Source organism: Taudactylus pleione, unplaced genomic scaffold (genome assembly GCF_031769625.1).
Source record: "Taudactylus pleione unplaced genomic scaffold, aTauple2 ptg000547l, whole genome shotgun sequence".
Classification (NCBI taxonomy): domain Eukaryota; kingdom Metazoa; phylum Chordata; class Amphibia; order Anura; family Myobatrachidae; genus Taudactylus; species Taudactylus pleione.
In genome coordinates, this window is record NW_028284949.1 from 2136901 (window position 1) to 2156607 (window position 19707).

Consider the following 19707-nt stretch of genomic DNA (forward strand, 5'->3'; position numbering starts at 1 on the left):
CAGGTTACTCAGGAATGAGTAGCCACCCTCTATTCTATCATGTTATACATATGTGATCACCTGGCGGAGTTCGTCCGGTCATAGACGGCCTTACTGATAAAGTGCCCATATATGGACTGACTGCTATTTTAGTTGATTGTCTGTAACTTGTTATTCTGTGTTGGTAGAAGCAATGCTCACACACCGCCAGTTCAGGCTGTGTGCGGTCATATTACTGCTGATGCAGCCCTTTGCGCCAAATACAAATCCAGCCTCCTGCATAAACCCACTCTGGGGATGCGGGGGCCCTAGACGTACAGTGTCACAGATCTTCCCTGTCACACTGCTGGGGATGTGGGGGCCCTAGATGTACAGTGTCACAGATCTGCCCTCTCACACTGCTGGGGATGTGGGGGCCCTAGATGTACAGTGTCACAGATCTTCCCTGTCACACTGCTGGGGATGTGGGGACCCTAGACGTACAGTGTCACAGATCTGCCCTGTCACATTGTTGGGGATGTGGGGACCCTAGATGTACAGTGTCACAGATCTGCCCTGTCACACTGCTAGGGATGTGGGGGCCCTAGATGTACAGTGTCACAGATCTGCTCTGTCACACTACTGGGGATGTGGGGGCCCTAGACGTACAGTGTCACAGATCTGCCCTGTCACACTGCTAGGGATGCGGGGACCCTAGACGTACAGCGTCACACATCTGCTCTGTCACATTGCTGGGGATGTGGGAGTCCTAGACGTACAGTGTCACAGATCTGCCCTGTCACACTGCTGGGGATGTGGGGACCCTAGACGTACACCGTCACACATCTGCTCTGTAACACTGCTGGGGATGCGGGGACCCTAGACGTACAGCGTCACACATCTGCTCTGTCACACTGCTGGGGATGCGGGAATCCTAGACATACAGTGTCACAGATCTGCCCTGTCACACTGCTGGGGATGCGGGGACCCTAGACGTACAGCGTCACACATCTGCTCTGTCACATTGCTGGGGATGTGGGAGTCCTAGACCTACAGTGTCACAGATCTGTTCTGTCACACTGCTGGGGATGTGGGAGTCCTAGACATACAGTGTCACAGATCTGCCCTGTCACACTGCTGGGGATGCGGGGACCCTAGACGTACAGTGTCACAGATCTTCCCTGTCACACTGCTGGGGATGCGGGAATCCTAGATGTACAGTGTCACAGATCTGCCCTGTCACACTGCTGGGGATTTGGGCTCTAGCTGTACAGTGTCACAGATCTGCCCTGTCACATTGCTGGGGATGTGGGGACCCTAGATGTACAGTGTCACAGATCTGCCCTGTCACACTGCTGGGGATGTGGGGACCCTAGACGTACAGTGTCACAGATCTGCCCTGTAACACTGCTGGGGATGTGGGGACCGTAGACGTACAGTATCACAGATCTGCCCTGTCACACTGCTGGGGATGTGGGGACCCTAGACGTACAGTATCACAGATCTGCTCTGTCACACTGCTGGGGATGTGGGGTCCCTAGACGTACAGTATCACAGATCTGTTCTGTCACATTGCTGGGGATGTGGGGACCCTAGACATACAGTATCACAGATCTGCTCTGTCTCACTGCTGGGGATGTTGGGATCCTAGACGTACAGGGTCACTCTTTATATTCTTGGTAATTGAAGCTTAGAGAGTCATACCTAGAGTTTTCCATATCCAGCTGTTTGGTTATGTTACTGTACCCATCGCATCTAATGATCACATATACAGAATGTACTCAGTCACTGTGTGTCTCCTACAGATGGAACCAGTAGCACACATATCCCAGAGAGATGTCTCCGACCGATTTATTCCCAGGATTGGTTAGAAGAGAATCACAGGATCCCAAAGGAGGATCAGGTAATATAGGCTCTTCCCAAGGATCGAAATTCCAAAGTGACTTTGTATTAATTAATTTGCTTCTAATTGATTGTCTTACATGCCTATATTATTCTATTATACTATGTATTCTCAAATAATGTACTCAGACAATATTAAAGTGTTTTCTTCTTTATTGCTATAGAGGGCACAGGGACAATGCTGGTATAGGGCTGTGCAATAGGACCGGGCACCAAACAGTTAATCTTCTTTGACATCAGGACAGCCCAGCCTCCTCCCCTATACCACGTCTCCCAGCTCCAGGCAGGCCAGTTCTCGTTTGGTGCAGGCAGGAGTCGGAAATACACATAACTGTGCTGCTGATGGAGCCTCAGTCTTTATTTTAGTTTATTTAATTCTAATTGAGTGAGCATCGCTATAGGACACTCTACCAACCCCTGGCGTCGGTGGCTGTGGAGCTGGCAAGCCGGTCAGTGGCCTTGGTCATGTCCTCTACAAGCAAAGAGGACCACAGCTGTTGCCACAGGGATCAGGTAAGGCGGCTTCCTGCTTGCAGGTAGCAGCTTTGGTGTGGCTTCACACCGGCGCTGGAGCACGCTGGCGGGTCTCTGATAAGCCAACCCCACCCCCGCTAGACCACCAGGGCACATAGGTAATGGGGTTCTGCACTAGCAGTGGCCATTTTCCAATGGGGCTCTATGTCAGAAGGGGGAGATGGGCTCTCCCCGTTAGCTCCTCCCTTGGTGTGTGCCCTCACAGGCTTCCCAACAGAGGGTTTCTCCTTCTCTCCCTGCCACAGAGACGCTGAGTGGCCATTTTCAGTGCAACAGCCGGCTGCAGACACTCCAGAGAGCTGGGCTCCTGTCTACCTGTATACCACCCTGTCAGGTCAGTTTATGTAGTTAAGCTCCTTCCAGCCAGCTGGGGCTTGGACTGTGTAGCACTTACTGCCCATTATATCTATTTCTTCTTCAGGGTCCATAGGGATCCACAGGGATACCATGGGGATAATGTGGTTGGAGTGATCCAGGCACCAAATAGTCAAGCTCTTCAGCTCCCAGGATGCCCCAGGTCCTCCTCCACATATACCCCACCCCTGGCCACAGGCATTCAGTTGTTCGTTTGGTGCGACAGGATTCAGGCGCACCATTTTAACAGGGAGACTGCACAGGCAGTCCCAAGCTTTAATTTTATTTCTTTTTTTTTCCAACATATTTTTATTAAGGTACATTACAAGAAAAATACATGAAGATAGTAAAGCATCAATGACCTCATAACAAATACATCTTTGTCAATACATTATCCAGAGGTCATTCACAGTTAATAAAAGTAAATATACCAACATTTTCCAAAGTATTATATATTTAATTAGTGATAATTATAAAATAAGAATATAGCAACATCAACCTGTGCTCGTCCACTCCAGAGGCCGCCGATCCATCCATGGGACAGAAAAGAGGCAAGACAGCAAGCAGAGAGAGAGAGGGGGGGAAGAAACAAATGTCTGACTATAATATAAAAAACAAACAAATTAAATGGTGATAGGAGTTTGGTTATCTAATAGTTGATAGGAGTACCAGGATGTAAATTGAAAACACTGTTGTATTGCCAGTTTGGTTGAGGAGGGTAGTGTTTGGACGTATTTGCCCCAACATTGGAAAAGCGCAGGGGTTAAAGTTTCCTTTTCTAAGGATGCCTCCAGCCAATCCATGTTAAACAAAAAGAGTAGTCTAGAAGTGGCCATACAAACAGTTGGTGGCAAATCATGAATCCACTGTTGAAGGATGGCCTTCCGACCCACTGCTGCTAGGATCATTATAAGCTTTTTATCAAATTTGGGAATCTCGGGTTGGTCAGTTAGATACCCAAACAAAGCCCAGGACTCAGTACATCGAAAAGAGATGCCTAGCACCTCAGACCCATAGTGATGTAATTCACTCCAAAATTTCCTTACATATCGACATTCCCAGAGGCAGTGCATAATGTCTGCATCTGTAGTTGAGCATTTGGTGCATCTCGACTCGTCCGATATACCCATCAGGTAACGTCTTTTGGGTGACAAGTACGCCCTATGTAAGAGTTTATACGCCATCTCTTGATATGAACTGGCAGGAATAAGCTTAAAGTTAGTTTTGAAAGTTTCTAAAATTACATTTGGAGACATAGAGGGGATCTGGGAGGACCATTTACCTAATTCCGGAAGTTCCATTTCTGGATCTATTTCCGTGCGTATACGTGTGTATATTGTTGAGCAGGAATATGTATTAGTACGTGTGAGAGAGTCTAAAGGTGCGTACACACTGGGCGATATTACTGAGCGACTGCACGATTACGACATCGTAATCGTGCAATCGCTCAGTAATCGTGCACAAATCGTGCACTTTTATGTCGGAAACGACCAGCGATGCGCACTCCCGCTGGTCGTTTCCGACATTGTCCATCGCCTGAACATGCAGCACAATCTGACGATAACGACAGATTGGCATGTTCAGGAATGATGGACAGTGCCTACACTGAACGACTGATCGTTTAGTGCAGACACTACAGAGGATCAGGAATGACAGTACGATTACGATGTCGTAATCGTACTGTCTTTCCTGATCGCCTAGTGTGTACGCACCATTAGGGGTTTATATAATCCTGGTCATTTAATTGGGGGAGGACAGAGCGTAGATAATGTATGGCTTGGTAGTAATAAAATTTGTGTTGGGGTCTAAGTCCATATTTTTCCATGGCTTCATTAAAGGTGAGGGGGAGATATGAGTCATTCAAGAGCGTGCGTAGATTTAGGATTCCAGAAGAGCGCCAGGTGGTAAAAGGCAATGTCCCGCCTTTCTGGAAGTCTAGATTGCCAATAAGGGGTAAAGTTAAAGAGTGGAATTGCTGGAGTTTAAGTAATTTTCTAGAGGATTCCCAAGCCTGGATGGTAGATGCGAGGAGAGGGTTGTCTAGATTCAATGACTGCAATTTCGACGGCCGCACATGTAGTATATAGCTAAGGGAGAGCGGAGCGCATAGCTGGGACTCCAACCTGGCATCTGCATATATATTGTTGTCAGTGATCCAGTCTATGGCGAAGCGTAGAAGACAGGCTAGATTATACTGCCTAATATTCGGTAAATTCACACCCCCCCCTTGGTACGGTTTGGGACAATTTTTTTGGGCTAATTCTAGATCTTTTATTATTCCAGATGAAGTTAGAGACAGTAGCGTTAAGTAGAGATAAGTCTGACTTCGTAAGTAGGAGAGGGGTCATCTGCAGAACGTACAGCAGTTTCGGTAAACAAGCCATTTTAAATAAATTGCAGCGCCCCAACAGGTTAATAGGTAGATTTTGCCATAAACGAAGTTCGGTTTTTATTTTGCGAATGACTGGATCAATGTTTAGGGTATATAAATGTGGCAAGTGAGAAGGGATTGCCACCCCTAGATAAGAAATATGGTTGTTTGCCCACTGAAAAGGGAATGTACCATTCCATCCCCTCTCCACCTGATTGAATATGGCCAAAGCTTCCGATTTTTCAAAATTAATGGAGAACCTATTTATGGCTTCAATTAAAAGAGGAATGGATTGTCTGGGGTTGGACATAAATATGAGGAGGTCGTCTGCAAATGCCGTAATACGTATCTCTCGATCACCAATTCTAATACCAGTGAATCTAGGCAATTGCATAAGATATCGAATAAAGGGTTCCAAGGCCAGGTTAAAGAGGAGGGGTGAGAAAGGGCACCCTTGTCTAGTGCCTCTTTCGAGGTGAAATGAAGAAGAGGTCACGTTATTTACTACAATTTGGGCAGTGGGTGTATCATAAAGGGTTTTTACTAGATTACAGAAAGTTATACCGAAACGTTGATGATGCAATACTCTGTCAAGATGGGACCATGCTATTTTATCAAAAGCTTTCTCTGCATCTAAATTAATCAGTATGTTATCCACAGCTTTGTGTATGTGAGTATGTGTTATTGCTGCAATAGCGGCTCGTATTCCCTGTACCGATTGCCTATTCCTAATAAATCCTAGCTGTGCAGGGGAAATTAGTTGGGGCAGGCAAGCCTGTAGGCGATTAGCCATCAATTTAGTTAAGATTTTAAAGTCTTGATTTAGCAGGGAAATGGGGCGGTATGACCCCACCAGGGTTGGATCTTTGCCAGGTTTTGCTAATACAATGATTGTAGCTTCATTGAATCTAAGAGGGGTCTCTTTAGTGTTGAGAATGTGGTTATAGAGTTTTGTCAGTGTAGGGGTTAGTTCCTCCCGAAGTATCTTATAAAACTCTGCTCCAAAACCATCGGGGCCAGGACTTTTGTTATTTGGGAGAGATTTAATATTGTCAATTACTTCCTTTTCTGTGATTGGGTCTAGGGATTCTCTCTCTCCCTGAGACAGTTCAGGAAGACGGGCTTCATCCAAAAAGGAATGTCCCTCATTAATGTCATCCGGGCCCCTGGCGTATAGTGATTTATAAAAGCTTGCAAATTGAGCGCAAATATCAGTTGGAGTGGTAAGGACATTATTGGGATAAGCCGTTGTAAGTGTAGAGCTCAGTTCTTGTAGACGGGAGGTGAAGTGTTTGCGTTTGGAATGAATGTATGAAATGACATGTCCCCTAAGGACAGCTTTGGAAGCCCCCCAAAATAGCGGGGCGTCCGCTGCATGTGATGAATTGTCATTGACGTAAGTCAGCCATGTATGTTTGAGAAATAGATAAAAATCTTGGGATTTGTTAAGATATGCAGGGAAACGCCAGCACTTAGAGAAGTGTCGGGGCATGGTCAATTGGATAGTCATAACTATCGGGGCATGATCTGATATGATAATGTTCTTAATAGATGTATTAGTGACTTTATGGAAGAGGTGTTTGGATATAAACAGATAATCAATGCGGGAGTGGGTGGAGTGCGGATGAGAATAAAAAGAGTAGTCTCTTTGGAGTGGGTGAAGTATACGCCACGGGTCCAGTAGGTCTAATTGTGTACAGAAAGAGGAGAGAAAAGAATGAGAGTGGTCAGTTACTTGTGTACTCACCCCAGATCTGTCCAAGGATGGATCGACAACTGTGTTCAGGTCACCCCCTAGTATAAGATTTTGACTGCCCCAGGAAAGAACCTTCTGTAAAAGTGCTGCAAAGAAAGATTGATTAGAGGTATTCGGAGCATATATATTGAGTAGGGTGTAGATTACCTCATCAATTTTGATATCTAATAATATATATCTTCCATCGGGGTCTAAGTATTTCCTACAAATGGAGTACTGTAAGTTTTTATGGCGCAAAATGGCCACCCCTCTGGTCTTATTGCAATATGGAGCAGAGATGCAATCTCCAATCCATATGGCCCTTAGGGAATTTCTTGGATCGTCAGTCCATTGGGTTTCCTGAAGGAAGGTTATATGTGGGGACATACGTCCAAGGTGCGAAGTCACCTTCTTACGCTTAATAGGGCTGTTAAGTCCCTCGACGTTCCATGATATTATGTTAAATGGAATAAGTGAAACATCTCTCTCTATAGATGATTGAGGTGGGGTAAGGTTTGCCATGTTAACCTATCCCCACAGCTGGAATTAACGAAAACATAGATTCAAAGACATATAGGGGTCCCTTCCTGTCCCAGCATGAGAGGAAAGGAGAGCCCTCGGTAGATCGGAGCCCCAGGCACATACAAGCACAAAACATATCAATAGTTAACAAAACAGTAAACATGAAAAAATTGTGTAAAGAAGAAACATAATATTTCGTGTACATATGTGGTTATTCAACGTATCCACAGTGTGGCCTATGTTTATAAGTGAAACAGGCAAAGTGAAATGCAAGAAGATTTAAATACATATCAGTCAAGTATCAGGACGCAAAAAATGAGCCTTTGCTGCAGCTGGATCGTCAAAGAAGAGTGGCTTTCCTCCCTCGAACACCCGCTGTCTGGCTGGGTATAGTAGAGAAAATTTGACTTTGGTATCGAATAGATGCTTGCAGATCGGTGCAAAATCCCTGCGTTTATTAGTGACATGAACAGAAAAGTCTTGAAACATGAGAAGACGTTCTCCTTTGTATGATAGGCTAGCTGTTTTGCGGTAATGATCCAAGAGCTTTGTTTTGTCTGCGTAGTTTAGGATTTTCATTATGACAGGACGCGGGCGATCGGAGGTGTTTTTGCGATCTGGCCCAATTCTGTGTGCCCTCTCAATGGCCAGTGGCATCCCCTTTAGGTCCATGGCTAGTTGTTCCGGAATCCAGTTAGAAAGGAGATCTAGTAATTCATGACCCTTTATAGATTCTGGAATGCCTATGACCCGCAGGTTGTTGCGTCTACTACGGTTCTCTAGGTCATCCAGTTTATCGGTGAGGGTGGTGATGTCCTTATGTTGAGATTCGATGGTATGTTGGGCTGTGCTCAGGTTATCTTCTAATGTTGATACCCTCTGTTCCATTTCGTCTAAACGAGTAGAATGTTGGGTTAATTGAGATAGAGTAGATTCAATAGCTTCCTTGATTCCTGCAAGTTTTTCATCCAGCAGAGGGCCCAGGATAGCGGCAATATCAGCAGGTTTCATCTTGGATGTTCTAGAATTGGATGTTGATTTGCGTTTATGGTAGGTGGTGGAGCGAGTGGAAGAACAGTCCGAGTCGGAGGAATTTCCACCTGGGGTATCGTCACGGGGGGCCTGAGCAGAGCCAGTAGGGGTCATTGACGTGGAGACAAGAAATTTTTTCATATAAAATATGAGTTCAGGGTCGAATGTGTAGTTGTATTACGCAGGGGTTGTTAAGGTCACACAAGGGAATACATCCAAGAAAAACGAAAAAACTACATGAGGAGGGTTGAGTTGAGGGGAGTAGATGTTAGTGATGCTGAAAGTGACATCTCAGTTCATTATGTATTTAGCAATTTGTGAGATTCACGTAATTACGTGATAGAGAAAGTGGCGAGGTGTATGTGTCACCTCCAGCAGCGCAGGCAGGCTGTCGGGGTGTCTGTATAATGATCTTCTGGCAGTTCATTTGAAGTGCTGGTTAAGATATAAAATGAAAGCTGTGATGGGATAAGAAGCTGGGGTAGCTCAGGAAAAGTATGCCGAACATAGGTTCTGTGGGCTAATAAGATAAATGCTGCAGTTTTCTAAAGAGCAGGGTATGTGTGCAGCACTGGAGGAAGATGCTACAAAATGGTGTCTGTCCCAATTCTACATCCCCTTTGTGCACTGGTCTGCCTGTGTCTTCACTCCCTAGTGCAGCCTCCGGGGAAGGAGTTATATCAGAAAAATTATTTGCAGATGAGGGGACTAAAACGGAGTCCACGGCCCACAACTGTATATGGGGGCTCCGCAGAGATTTCAGGTCAAGCTACGTTGGGTAAAATGGCAGCCCCCTATGGTCAGCAGCATCCCACACCACCGTCTGCCGATATCCGCACGGGGTAACAGGTGGCGTCACAGGGGCACAGATGACCAGGAGGGGGATAGGTGAGGTGCCTCCAACTCAGCACTGCCAGAGGCTAGAGGCTGACACCCCTTAATTTTATTTCTATGTTTTAGAGTTAGCAGTGCTGAGCGTATTAAGACGCATGCACTGCGACTCCGTCTACCTCTGCCAGGCCACCACACCAGTAACGTCTCTGGTAATTTCGGTGGGTCACGGCAGAGCTTGCTAGCAGCGACACCGGGGCCCGGACTGCTACCGGACGCATGGAGATGTCAGGTAAAGCGATTCCTCGCTTACGGGAATCGCGCGCGTCAGTCCTTGCTTCCGGCGCTGGAGATGCACCGGAAGCCACTGCAGTGAGGGTCCGGGGCCTTCTGCTCACTCACTAGACCACCGGGGCCTTAACGTCTGATGCCGGGGATCGCCAGCAGATGCTTCTGCTGCCATGAGGCCAGCGTACCCAGTCAGTTGACGCAGCTATGGGGAGGTAGGCTCTCCCCTGGCAGCTCCTCCCGCGACTCAGACGCAGATCCATCAAAGGTTTTCCTGTGTCGGGGTCACTCCTCCTACCATCCTTGTGCGTATGAGATGCACACAGCTCACTATCGGTGCTCTGCTGAAGCGGTTTGATTTCAGAAGGTTTTGGGTCAGTCTCCCTGTATACCTCTCCCATGGGTCAGGTATATAGTGCTTTATATCCTACCATGATTTTAGTAGTTGATTCAGCAGCTAAAGATTCCTTTCTGCAGCTAAATTGCATATGGATTGTATGTGACTTTACCAGCTTCTGTGTTGATACTACCTTTTATTACTGACTGTCAGTTATAACTATTAGCAAGTTATTTAAAAGAAAAATGAGGGCGCTGGTCTCCTGGGTGACAAAATTATTAATTGGACTGCCCAACTTCAAATTAAGAAACACTATAAACCACTTAGAGGGGAAACCCCCTCAGAGTAAGAAAGCGCTGTTCAATTAATTGGCATAAAATAATTGCAATTTATTAAAACAAAATATTAATCCTACAAAATATAGTAACTTTACAAAAGGTCATACATAATATAAAAAAGTATTATTTAATTACTGAGACGGTATATTAATAGCAATCACATATCCTATCATCAGATCATCAGAACTAGGCATAAATGGTATATATCAATGTAAATAACTGACAAGGTAATTGAGAAAAGGATAAAAAAAAAACAGCTTATTTAGTAGAAAAAAATTATTATCCAGCTGACTTGATGTACTTCGTATTTATATTTGTATAGAGCAATCTTATATACTCGAATAATCTCTGCTTTGAGGCTTTATAATCCAAATACAGAATATTGAGTCACATCCATATAAATATATGTATTTTTTGACTTGTGAACTGTCCAGAGCTCTTTATGGCTCACTAAAAGGTATATCAAATCTCTTTAGGCTTGTTTATCAATATAGAGCAGTCCGCAAGGCAGTGTTTGGTATAAAGCAGCTCATCTTTTGCCGTAATAATAGAACATCCAGTTAAATTTGTGCTTAGTTAGATCCTTCTCACTCCGGAGGTTCGTCTCTCTCTCTCGTGGTGGCTACAAAAGGATCATCTGGACAAAAGTTGCCCATTCTGGATTCCAAATTGGGTGCTCCTTACTACGGATGTCAGTCTTCATGGATGGAGGGTCATGACAGGTCATCACATCTTTCAGGGAAGATGACAGATTAGGAAAGTCATCTGCCTATAAACATTCTGGTGCTTCGAGCAGTATCCAAAGCACTTATCATGGCACAGGACCTGCTTTAGGACAGACCGGTCCAGATCCAGTCCGACAACGCGACCACAGTAGTATCTCAATCATCTAGGAGGCATGCGAAGTCACACAGCCATGAGGGAAGTGACAAACATTCTGATATGGGCAGAACGTCGTCTTCCTGCTTTTTCGGCAATATTCATCTCGGGAGCCCTCAACTGGGAAGCAGACTTCCTAAGTCGTCAGGACATACACGCCGGAGAGAGGGCTCTCCACCCGGTGGTTTTTCAACTCTTCTTGAACAAGTGGGGCTTACCAGATGTAGATCTCATGGCCTCACGGCACAATCACAAGGTCCCCAGGTACGGGTCCAGGACCAGAGACCATTCAGCGGCATTCGTGGACGCGCTGGCAAAGAGATGGGACTTCAAGCTGGCGTATCTCTTTCCTCCGATTTCCCTCCTCCCAAGGGTCCTCAGGAAATTCAAGCAGGAAGGCGGAACAGTGATACAGTAGCTCCTGCTTGGCCCAGATGTAATTGGTTCACCAACATACGGAATCTATCCATAGATACTCTGTTTCGTCTTCCTCTACGACCGGATCTGTTAGCACACGGTCCCTGCCTGCATCCGGACTTACCCCGTCTGTCTTTGACGGCGTGGCTCTTGAGTCTTCCATCTTAAGAGCCAAAGGTTTCTCCAGCGTTGTGATTCAAACGATGCTTAGTGCACGAAAACCTTATTCTGCTCGGATCTATTACAGAGTTTGGCATTCTTTTGGTCAATGGTGTTCCCACAGAAAGTATGACCCTAAGGTTTTTAGGGTTTCCCGGGTACTTGCTTTTCTCCAGGCTGGGTTTTTTTCACCAGGATAGAGCTGTTCTCTGTACACGGACAGGTTACCTTCCAAAATTAGTGTCCCATTTTCATGTGAATGAAGAGATTGTGGTTCCAGATTTTCAGTCTTCAGACCTTTCTACAGGTGAAGCCTCCCTGGATGTGGTTTGTGCTCTCCATATCTAAGTGGATCGTACAGACTCTTTCAGAAAATTAGATGCTCTTTTTGTGTTATACGGTTTTCACAAACGAGCATAGCCAGCTAACAAACTCTGGCTTGATGCTTACGTATAACTATCGCTCAGGCTTACACACAAGCTGATCTCCCTGTCCCAAACACAGCGACAGCACATTGTACCCGGTCTGTGGGACCATCGTGGGTGTTTCGTCATGGTGCCTCTGCTCAACAGTTGTGCAAGGCAGCCATGTGGTCTTCTGTCCACACTTTTCTTAAGTTCTACACCTTTGACACTTTTGCCTCTCGGAATGTTTCATTTGGGTGGTGGATTCTCCTTTCTGCCCAGGAGAGTCCCCACCAACAGGGGAGCTGCTTTAGGACATCCCCATGGTATCCCTGTGGATCCCTATTCACCCTGAAGAAGAAAATAAGAGTTATGGTAGACTTACCTTTTGTTAACTTTTTTTCTTCAAAGTCCATAGGGTCTACAGGGCACCCACCCTGATGCACCTGACTGCATTGGGTATTTTTTCTTTCGGTCACGAATTCCCTGTTTTTCTGTGTTTCTGGTGTACGATTGTTTTTCCTTCTCCTCTTTCCTTCTCCTGTCTTGGGCTTGTTTACAAAACTGAATGCCTGTGGCCAGGGGCGGTGAATATATGTAGAGGAGGACCTGGGGCATCCTGGGAGCAGAAGAGCTTGACTGTTTGGTGCCTGGATCACTCCAACCTCATTATCCCCATGGTATCCCTGTGGACCCTATAGACTTTGAAGAAAAAGAGTTACCAATGATAAGTCTACCATAACTGTCCTGTTTAATTTCATATAGTCTCTCTGTGTACTTGTCAGTTAGTCCTTTTGCTAACAGGATGAGGAGAGGAGTTCACTATACCCCCTTTTATTATGCCCCACTTATTACTTTGTGCGGCCTTACATTCATTGCACCGACAGTTTATTGCACACTTCTGTTGCTGCAGCTTCATGTGTGGGGATTACCTTGAATTCTACCATGTCTTCAAGAGGCAAAGCACCTAAGGAGGTGGGAACTCCTGTGTTGATTTAGATTCTAAGAAGGCTCTGGAGGCTCCAACTTTATTCTGAGAACATTCTTTTTGGTCCGGAATTGGACAAGATTATTGCCACGGTGGCGGCAACCAAGACAGCGTTTCTACCATCTCGTTGGCCCATAGATCACAAGCGTCTAATTTTTGCTCCTTTCGTACCCAGGGAAAGGCTAGGAGCCAGTGTTCCTCCAGGTCCCAGGGTTCTTCCTCCATGGGCTCCAAGCCCCGAAGCAAACAACCTTGGGCTGCCAGATGTCCCACCACCAAGCCTGCCGACAAGCCTGCAGCCTCACATTGCAGGGCTCCACCTGGGGGACCCAAGCGTGGGAGGCCAGCTTCTGCTTTTCTCCGAGACCAGGCTGGCGACTACATTGGACCACTGGGTACGAGTAGTGGTTTCTCAAGGATAACCGTCCGAAGCCGTCCTCCAGCCCAGTTATTTTCCACAGGCTTTCCAGCGGATCTAGGAAAAGCAAAAGTACTGTGCTGGAGTCAATTCACTCCCTTCCCACATGGACAAGGACCACCCTTTTTAGTTTCAGAATTGGGCTCTGCTCACCACCGATGCCAGTCTGCATGAGTGGGAGGCAGTAACCTGCCAGCAGCCCTTGAACGGTTCACAGGGTCAGTGAATGGTTCAGGAGAGCCACCTTCCGATCAACATTCTGGAGCTCCGAGCGCTCTTGCTGTTTCTGTGCCTAGTTCAACCGCTCCTCCAGCATCATCCAGGCCAGGTTCAGTCCCACAACGCAACTGCCGCTACCTACATCAGCCTGTTATGATACCTGATAATTGTGTGCACCATGAAAACCTAAACAAAGTGCCCTTCACCAATAACAGGCATCAAAATATAAACATAAAATGTTACATTCTAAGAACTCATATAGGGAACTACACCTAGATTGTGAATAGTAGGGAATGGGGAGAGGGAAGATCATCGCACAGGCAAATATCAGCTGGTGTGTTAGTACTGTAAGAAGCCACTGTTCCCTGCCCGTAGTGCTATAGCTAGACAATTGATGGGTAGTGGTTGTGCTCATTACAGTTAAAAACTGTTGTATAGATAAAGGAAGAGGGAAAGAACTCTGTTTGGTAGCACTCTTAGGATTGTATAAATGAAGTAATTAAAACATAACTTTTAATATATAATCATTAAAATAGTTGCCTCTTGGCACAAAGCAAGCAATTTAGACTTATTTAGAAAACATTTTCAAACATAATTTTCAAAATTCCCGTCCCTACCGGGACTTTGCAGCTTAGGAGCGTCCCCTCCCTTAGGTGAATTGCTTTGGGACATACCAGCATTGTCCCTGTCTCCCCTATGAGAATGTAGGAGAAAAGGAGATTTATGTTCTTACCTAGTGAAATCCTTTTCTTCGAATTCCATAGGGACACAGGGTGCCAACCCTTACGCACCTGGCTTGCGGGGGTTTTCTGGTTCCTTTGTCAATCTCTTTGGTGTGTTTGGATCTGTGTATGTGCCAGTCTTCCTTCTACTTCTCGCTCCTGCCTTGGGCTTGTTAACTTAACTGGCCTGCCTGGGGATGGGGGTGGGGTATAGAAGAGAATGAGGCTGGGCTGCCCTGAAATCAAAGAAGATTAACTGTTTGGTGCCCAGGTCTTCTGCACAGCCCTATACCAGCGTTGTACCTATTGAACGTGAAGAATAGAATTTAACAAGGTAAGAACATCAATCTCCTTATTTGATTGTTCTGTGGGTAATTTAGGATGAAGACCTGACTGATATTAAGGTGGAAGATATAAAGGGAGAAGAAGAGATTTATCTGATTAATATAAAGATGGAAGATCAAGAGGGAGAAGAAGAGACGTGTGTGACTGATATGAAGGCAAAATATATAGAGGAAGAAGAAGAGACATTTGTGACTGATATGAAGAGAGAAGATCCAGAGGGAGAAGAAAAGACGTATGTGACTGATAATAAGGCAGAAGATATAGAGGGAGAAGAAGAGACGTATGTGAGGGGTGATCAGCAGTGTAAGGAGGAGGAAATCCCTACAGCTCTCAGCACAGGTGAGTAATGAACACTTATTACAGAAGAGAGTCACATATTCTCCTTTCTCAGTCACTACAACAATCTCTTATCCTCTGTCAGTGAACAGTTCATAGATTTGAATCTAATTCGCGGTGGTTACTGCAGAATCATCTACTATTTATTTGAGATTTGGGAAGTGCAATCAGACCATGATGGGGTGTGGTCTAAGTCTTTGAGAGATGTGATTTTTTTTTGTACTCCTTCCAGATAGTAATAGTAATATATATTTAGTGCGAATATGTGACTCCTCACCACACTGCTATTGGCTGGTTTTCCACACAGGCTCCAACCACTGCAATGGATAAGTGCTCTGAGGTAAGTCAGTAGATGATTGTGTGATCTTCCTCAATACTGGTTTCTACTGACGCGTTTCTCCAGTAATTCTGGTGAGCTTTCATCTGAGGAACAATTTGTGAGAGTAAATTGGTGCATTTAAATGTCCTCATAAGCAAACCATTTAATGAATATGTGTGTCTGTGAGTTAATATAGAGGGAGAAAGTAACAGGACAAGAAGGTACTCATCTACTATATAAAAGCGAAAATTTATCCTTCTGTCTTTCTATACAAATCCACAGTTTACAAGCCATGATCGTGAAATTTTACATACGAGCGTATTAAAATACGGCGGAGGCAACTAAAAAATTTTGACATTGAAATTAATTACTGTTACTTTTTAATTAATTAATAAACACAATTTTTGCATAGTAGTCGCCCTCTACAGGTCAGGTACCGAATTATGGATTTAGCTTATCTACTATTTTTTTATTTTCTATCTTCTCTACTATATCAAAGCGTCCTTCTGTACTTCTGTCTTTCTATACAAATCCACAGTTTACAAGCGAAGATCGTGACATTTTACATACGAGCGTATAAAAACACGGCGGAGACAACTCAAAAAATTTGAAGTCAAAATTAATTACTGTTAATTTTTAATTAATTTAAAACCACAATTTTTGCTGGACGCTCATTGTGGGGCCTCTCGGCATATGGGTAGGGCCTCGGAGCAAGCGTTTTGTGTTGTCATGTTTTGTCATGATCTTAATGTTTATTATCGAAGAGAGCTTTAGCAGGCTTTGCCAGCATTCTCAGCTCTCTGACTATACCAAATTACGCAACAACATTTACTTCTTTCTTCCAACTGTGTCAAAATGATGACTTTGCAAGGACCCTGCTGTACTGTGAGCTGCCAAAATATTACACATGGAATGCTTCTCCAAAAGTTTTTCTGCACAGAAAACAGGGAGTCGCTGTAGATGGTCATCCTGGTATCAGAGCAACAGAAGCTCTTGGCCGTGTTTACACTGTACATCCTACAAATTTTCAATGCTTCTATCTCCGAAGTTTGCTTTACACCGTTACAGGTCCTACTTCCTTCGAAGACCTTAGGATTGTTGATGGGGAAGTTTGTCACACTTTTCTTGAGGCCTGCCTAAGGAGAGGTTGGTTGGAGGATGATGTATAAACAAACATTCTTAAAATCCTGGGCAATGGCGGGTACTCCAGCGGTACTGTAATAAATAAAACACTAATTGATGGTTGTAAAATAGTTAAGGATATGTTTATCTTAGTATGGTTCCACTCTAAGGTCATGGAAATCAGAATTATCTCCTGAGTCCTCTCCTTGGACACTTTTTCAACCACCTTTAATGCTCTCCATATCTGGAATACAGTCCAGCCTTAAGCTAACAGAAGACCCATGTCGTAATAATTTTCACCTGGTTCTCTGTCCACACCTTCCTTATCTGTTACCATTTCTGGCTTTCGCATCCAAGGATGCTGGTTTTGGACAGAAGACTTTGAGTTCAGGTTCTTGCAAGCATACCCTCTCCTAGGTGCAATTTTACATCCTTTTCTCTGATTTCATCAAGGGGACACTGTATTCCCACCGTTGTGCTTCATTGTTTTGTTTGTTGGTTCTTGCTGGTTTGTAAATTTTATACTGTGTTATTTATCCTATTTATAAGAGGCGATACTCTCCAGGGAATCATTGTGGGAACTGTCGTGTGGAATTTTATTATTGAAGTGTGCTGTGCTGTTTATCATTCTGTTCAATAAACCACAATTGGTTTTCATCAATCACTGTGAGCGATCTGCAACCCCGTATCTTCACATTTGGTGCCAGCATTGGGATCACTCAAGTTAAGAGCATGGAAGCAAGAAATGCAGCAGGATGGAGACAGCAGAACAAACAGAATGCCCACCGAAGGGGTTCTAAAAAGGCACAAGCAAAGTGCCGTGGTACTGGCTGGAGTAGAGGTCACCTGCGAACTCAACAGTACCAGGAGAAGTCTGAGAGCCACATTGCTCGGGCCAGGCATGAAATAAGCAGATTGCTGGTGGGTATTAGCCCCACAGCAAATATGGCACCATGTAAGCAGAGAGGGCACCACGAAGACCCTAGAAAAGAGGAGATAGTGGATGGAGGACCCCTACAACATCCCGAATAGTTCCTGACATATGAGGTGGAGTGGATCCCATACCCTTGGGAGTCCTTTTTGGGAAGACCTCCAAATAGAATGGTGGGCAGATAAGCAGGTGCAGATGGTGAAGCTAATGGATGCCTTTCTCAGATGCCTAAGGCAGACTACAGCTCAAGATGTGGATCAATGGTCAGCCTGAAAGTCAGTAGAAATGCTGGTACGCAGATAGATATTGTGATTGGCCCAAGAGGTCAATGAACAGATGGTCGCAGGCGAAGCAGCAAGGGAAGAGATCATCCATGAAGCCAATCGGGGCTGTTTACCTTATTCCCTTCGCTGATCTTACAGATGAGGAACTGGTTAGTTACTGCCAGTTTGCAGAGGAGGACACTGGCCACCAAGTGGATACTAGGAAGCACTACCTGCAACTCATTATTTCCTCCCTGGGGGAATGTCACAGCAAAACACTCAATGACCACAGAGTATGAAAACAACAAATGGAGCGCTGTCCTCAGATAGTATCAAAATTTATTGAGTGGCAATTAGTCACTCTTGATCCATAACGGATCATAAAAAAAATCATACAATAAACATATAAAAACAAATATACATAAAATCCTATATAATTGGATGCAATCACATCATGTCAACCTGTCAGTAGCATCTACTGGAAAACACTGATGTTATTGACGTCATGTGCTGTTTCATCAGATAAAACAGCACATGACGTATTGCTGAGAAACGCGTTAAGCTCCGCCCATTTCATGAGACGTCCGACTTGAATTGCTCTCGCCAGTCTGACTGCTGCTCCGGGAATCCCGTATCACCGTCAGAGCAGCAGTGACACAGTATACGGCTGACCTCTGGAATCCCCGCACCACGTGCTGCTCTGTCATCGCGAGGGCACCAGAGGCTGAATAAACGTCTGACTTCGGGAAGTCTGCAGTCACATTGTATCTTATATGCCTTCTTAGCACAAGAAGGAGACAAGACACCGGTTTCCCACAATAGTGGAGTGAGAGGGAATCAACTATATCAGCTACCTCAACTTATCTTCAGCAGCACCGATGGAATTTTCTGCTGCACATAGTGACCAGTGAGCTGAGTATACTTCTTTTTATTTTTTAGCCGTGCACGGCCTCTGAAACATTACTCACAGTTTCTTTTATTTATTGCTGCTTTTGATTGTAAATAACGGTGACTGCTTGACTTATACTGTTGGAGGAGAGCAAATTTATTTTAATTACCCCCAACTGGATAATATAGCAAATCTGCTGGGAGACTGTTACTGTTTCTTATGAGTATCCAGAGTGCTGACTACTCACAAAATAAGTGCTAACACTCTAAGAGGTGATCATCAAACTGACTTTCTTTGTTGCAATTTTCATTGATCCCCCTTTGCTAATATACTGAGTGGTTTATGAAAAGGCAATAACATCAGTGTATTCCAGTAGATGCTACTGACAGGTTGATATGATGTGATTGCTTCCAATGATATAGCAATTTTTGGACATTTTAAGTTGGGATTTTATGTATTTCTGTTTTTATATGTGTATTGTATGATTTATTTATGATCCATTATGGATCAAGAGTGACTAATTGCCACTCCATTTGTTGTTTTCATTCAATTTCATTTAATAATATTGTATGGTGTTTGAGGTTATTGGTGTCACTAGCGCCTGTATTGGATGTGTATGGTTGTTTATATATATGACTGTAAACATAAGTCCTAGCCCGGCTGGGCACTAGCTACACAGCAGATTCCCTCTCTATAATAATGGTAGGGCCTATTACCCTCACCATCAACAAAACACGTGCACAGTACTTACAAGGAAAGTAACCAAGTGTCTCTGAACAGACTGGTCTGCCTGCTCTCCTAGGTGTGAGACACTCAGCCACAAACAAACCCAGCTTATATTAGCCATTTCCAGCTGAAAGTCCTAATGAGCCTGTTACCAGGCTGAAAGGCCCAAAACCTGGAGTGGCCTGTGGATGGAGCCCTCCCTCTCTTCACATCCACACCCCCATGACCCAAACCAGCTTTTCTCTAAAGCCGACATTTCTAGTCTGTTTTTCCCAAACAGACTTCTCCTGGGGGTTTCAGAACACATATGACAGGAACCTAGGACATACATAGTAGCCATTCCACACTTCTCCAGTGTTTCTATCACA

At 44.7% G+C, this 19707-nt stretch overlaps 1 protein-coding gene across 2 annotated transcripts in view; it reads left to right on the top strand.

Moving 5' to 3' along the window:
* The window catches only part of LOC148500753 (uncharacterized), an 85888-nt gene that overhangs the window by 60957 nt on the left and 5224 nt on the right, over positions 1 to 19707 (top strand). Inside the window, exons 4-5 of one of the 2 annotated variants that reach the window (XM_088451373.1) lie at positions 1764 to 1861; positions 14789 to 15092. The exons of the other annotated variant lie outside the window; for it this stretch is intronic. Of the exons in view, the coding sequence (XP_088307499.1) occupies positions 1764 to 1861; positions 14789 to 15092 (402 nt within the window). The remainder of the gene's footprint in view (positions 1 to 1763; positions 1862 to 14788; positions 15093 to 19707) is intronic. 2 annotated transcript variants of the gene reach the window in all.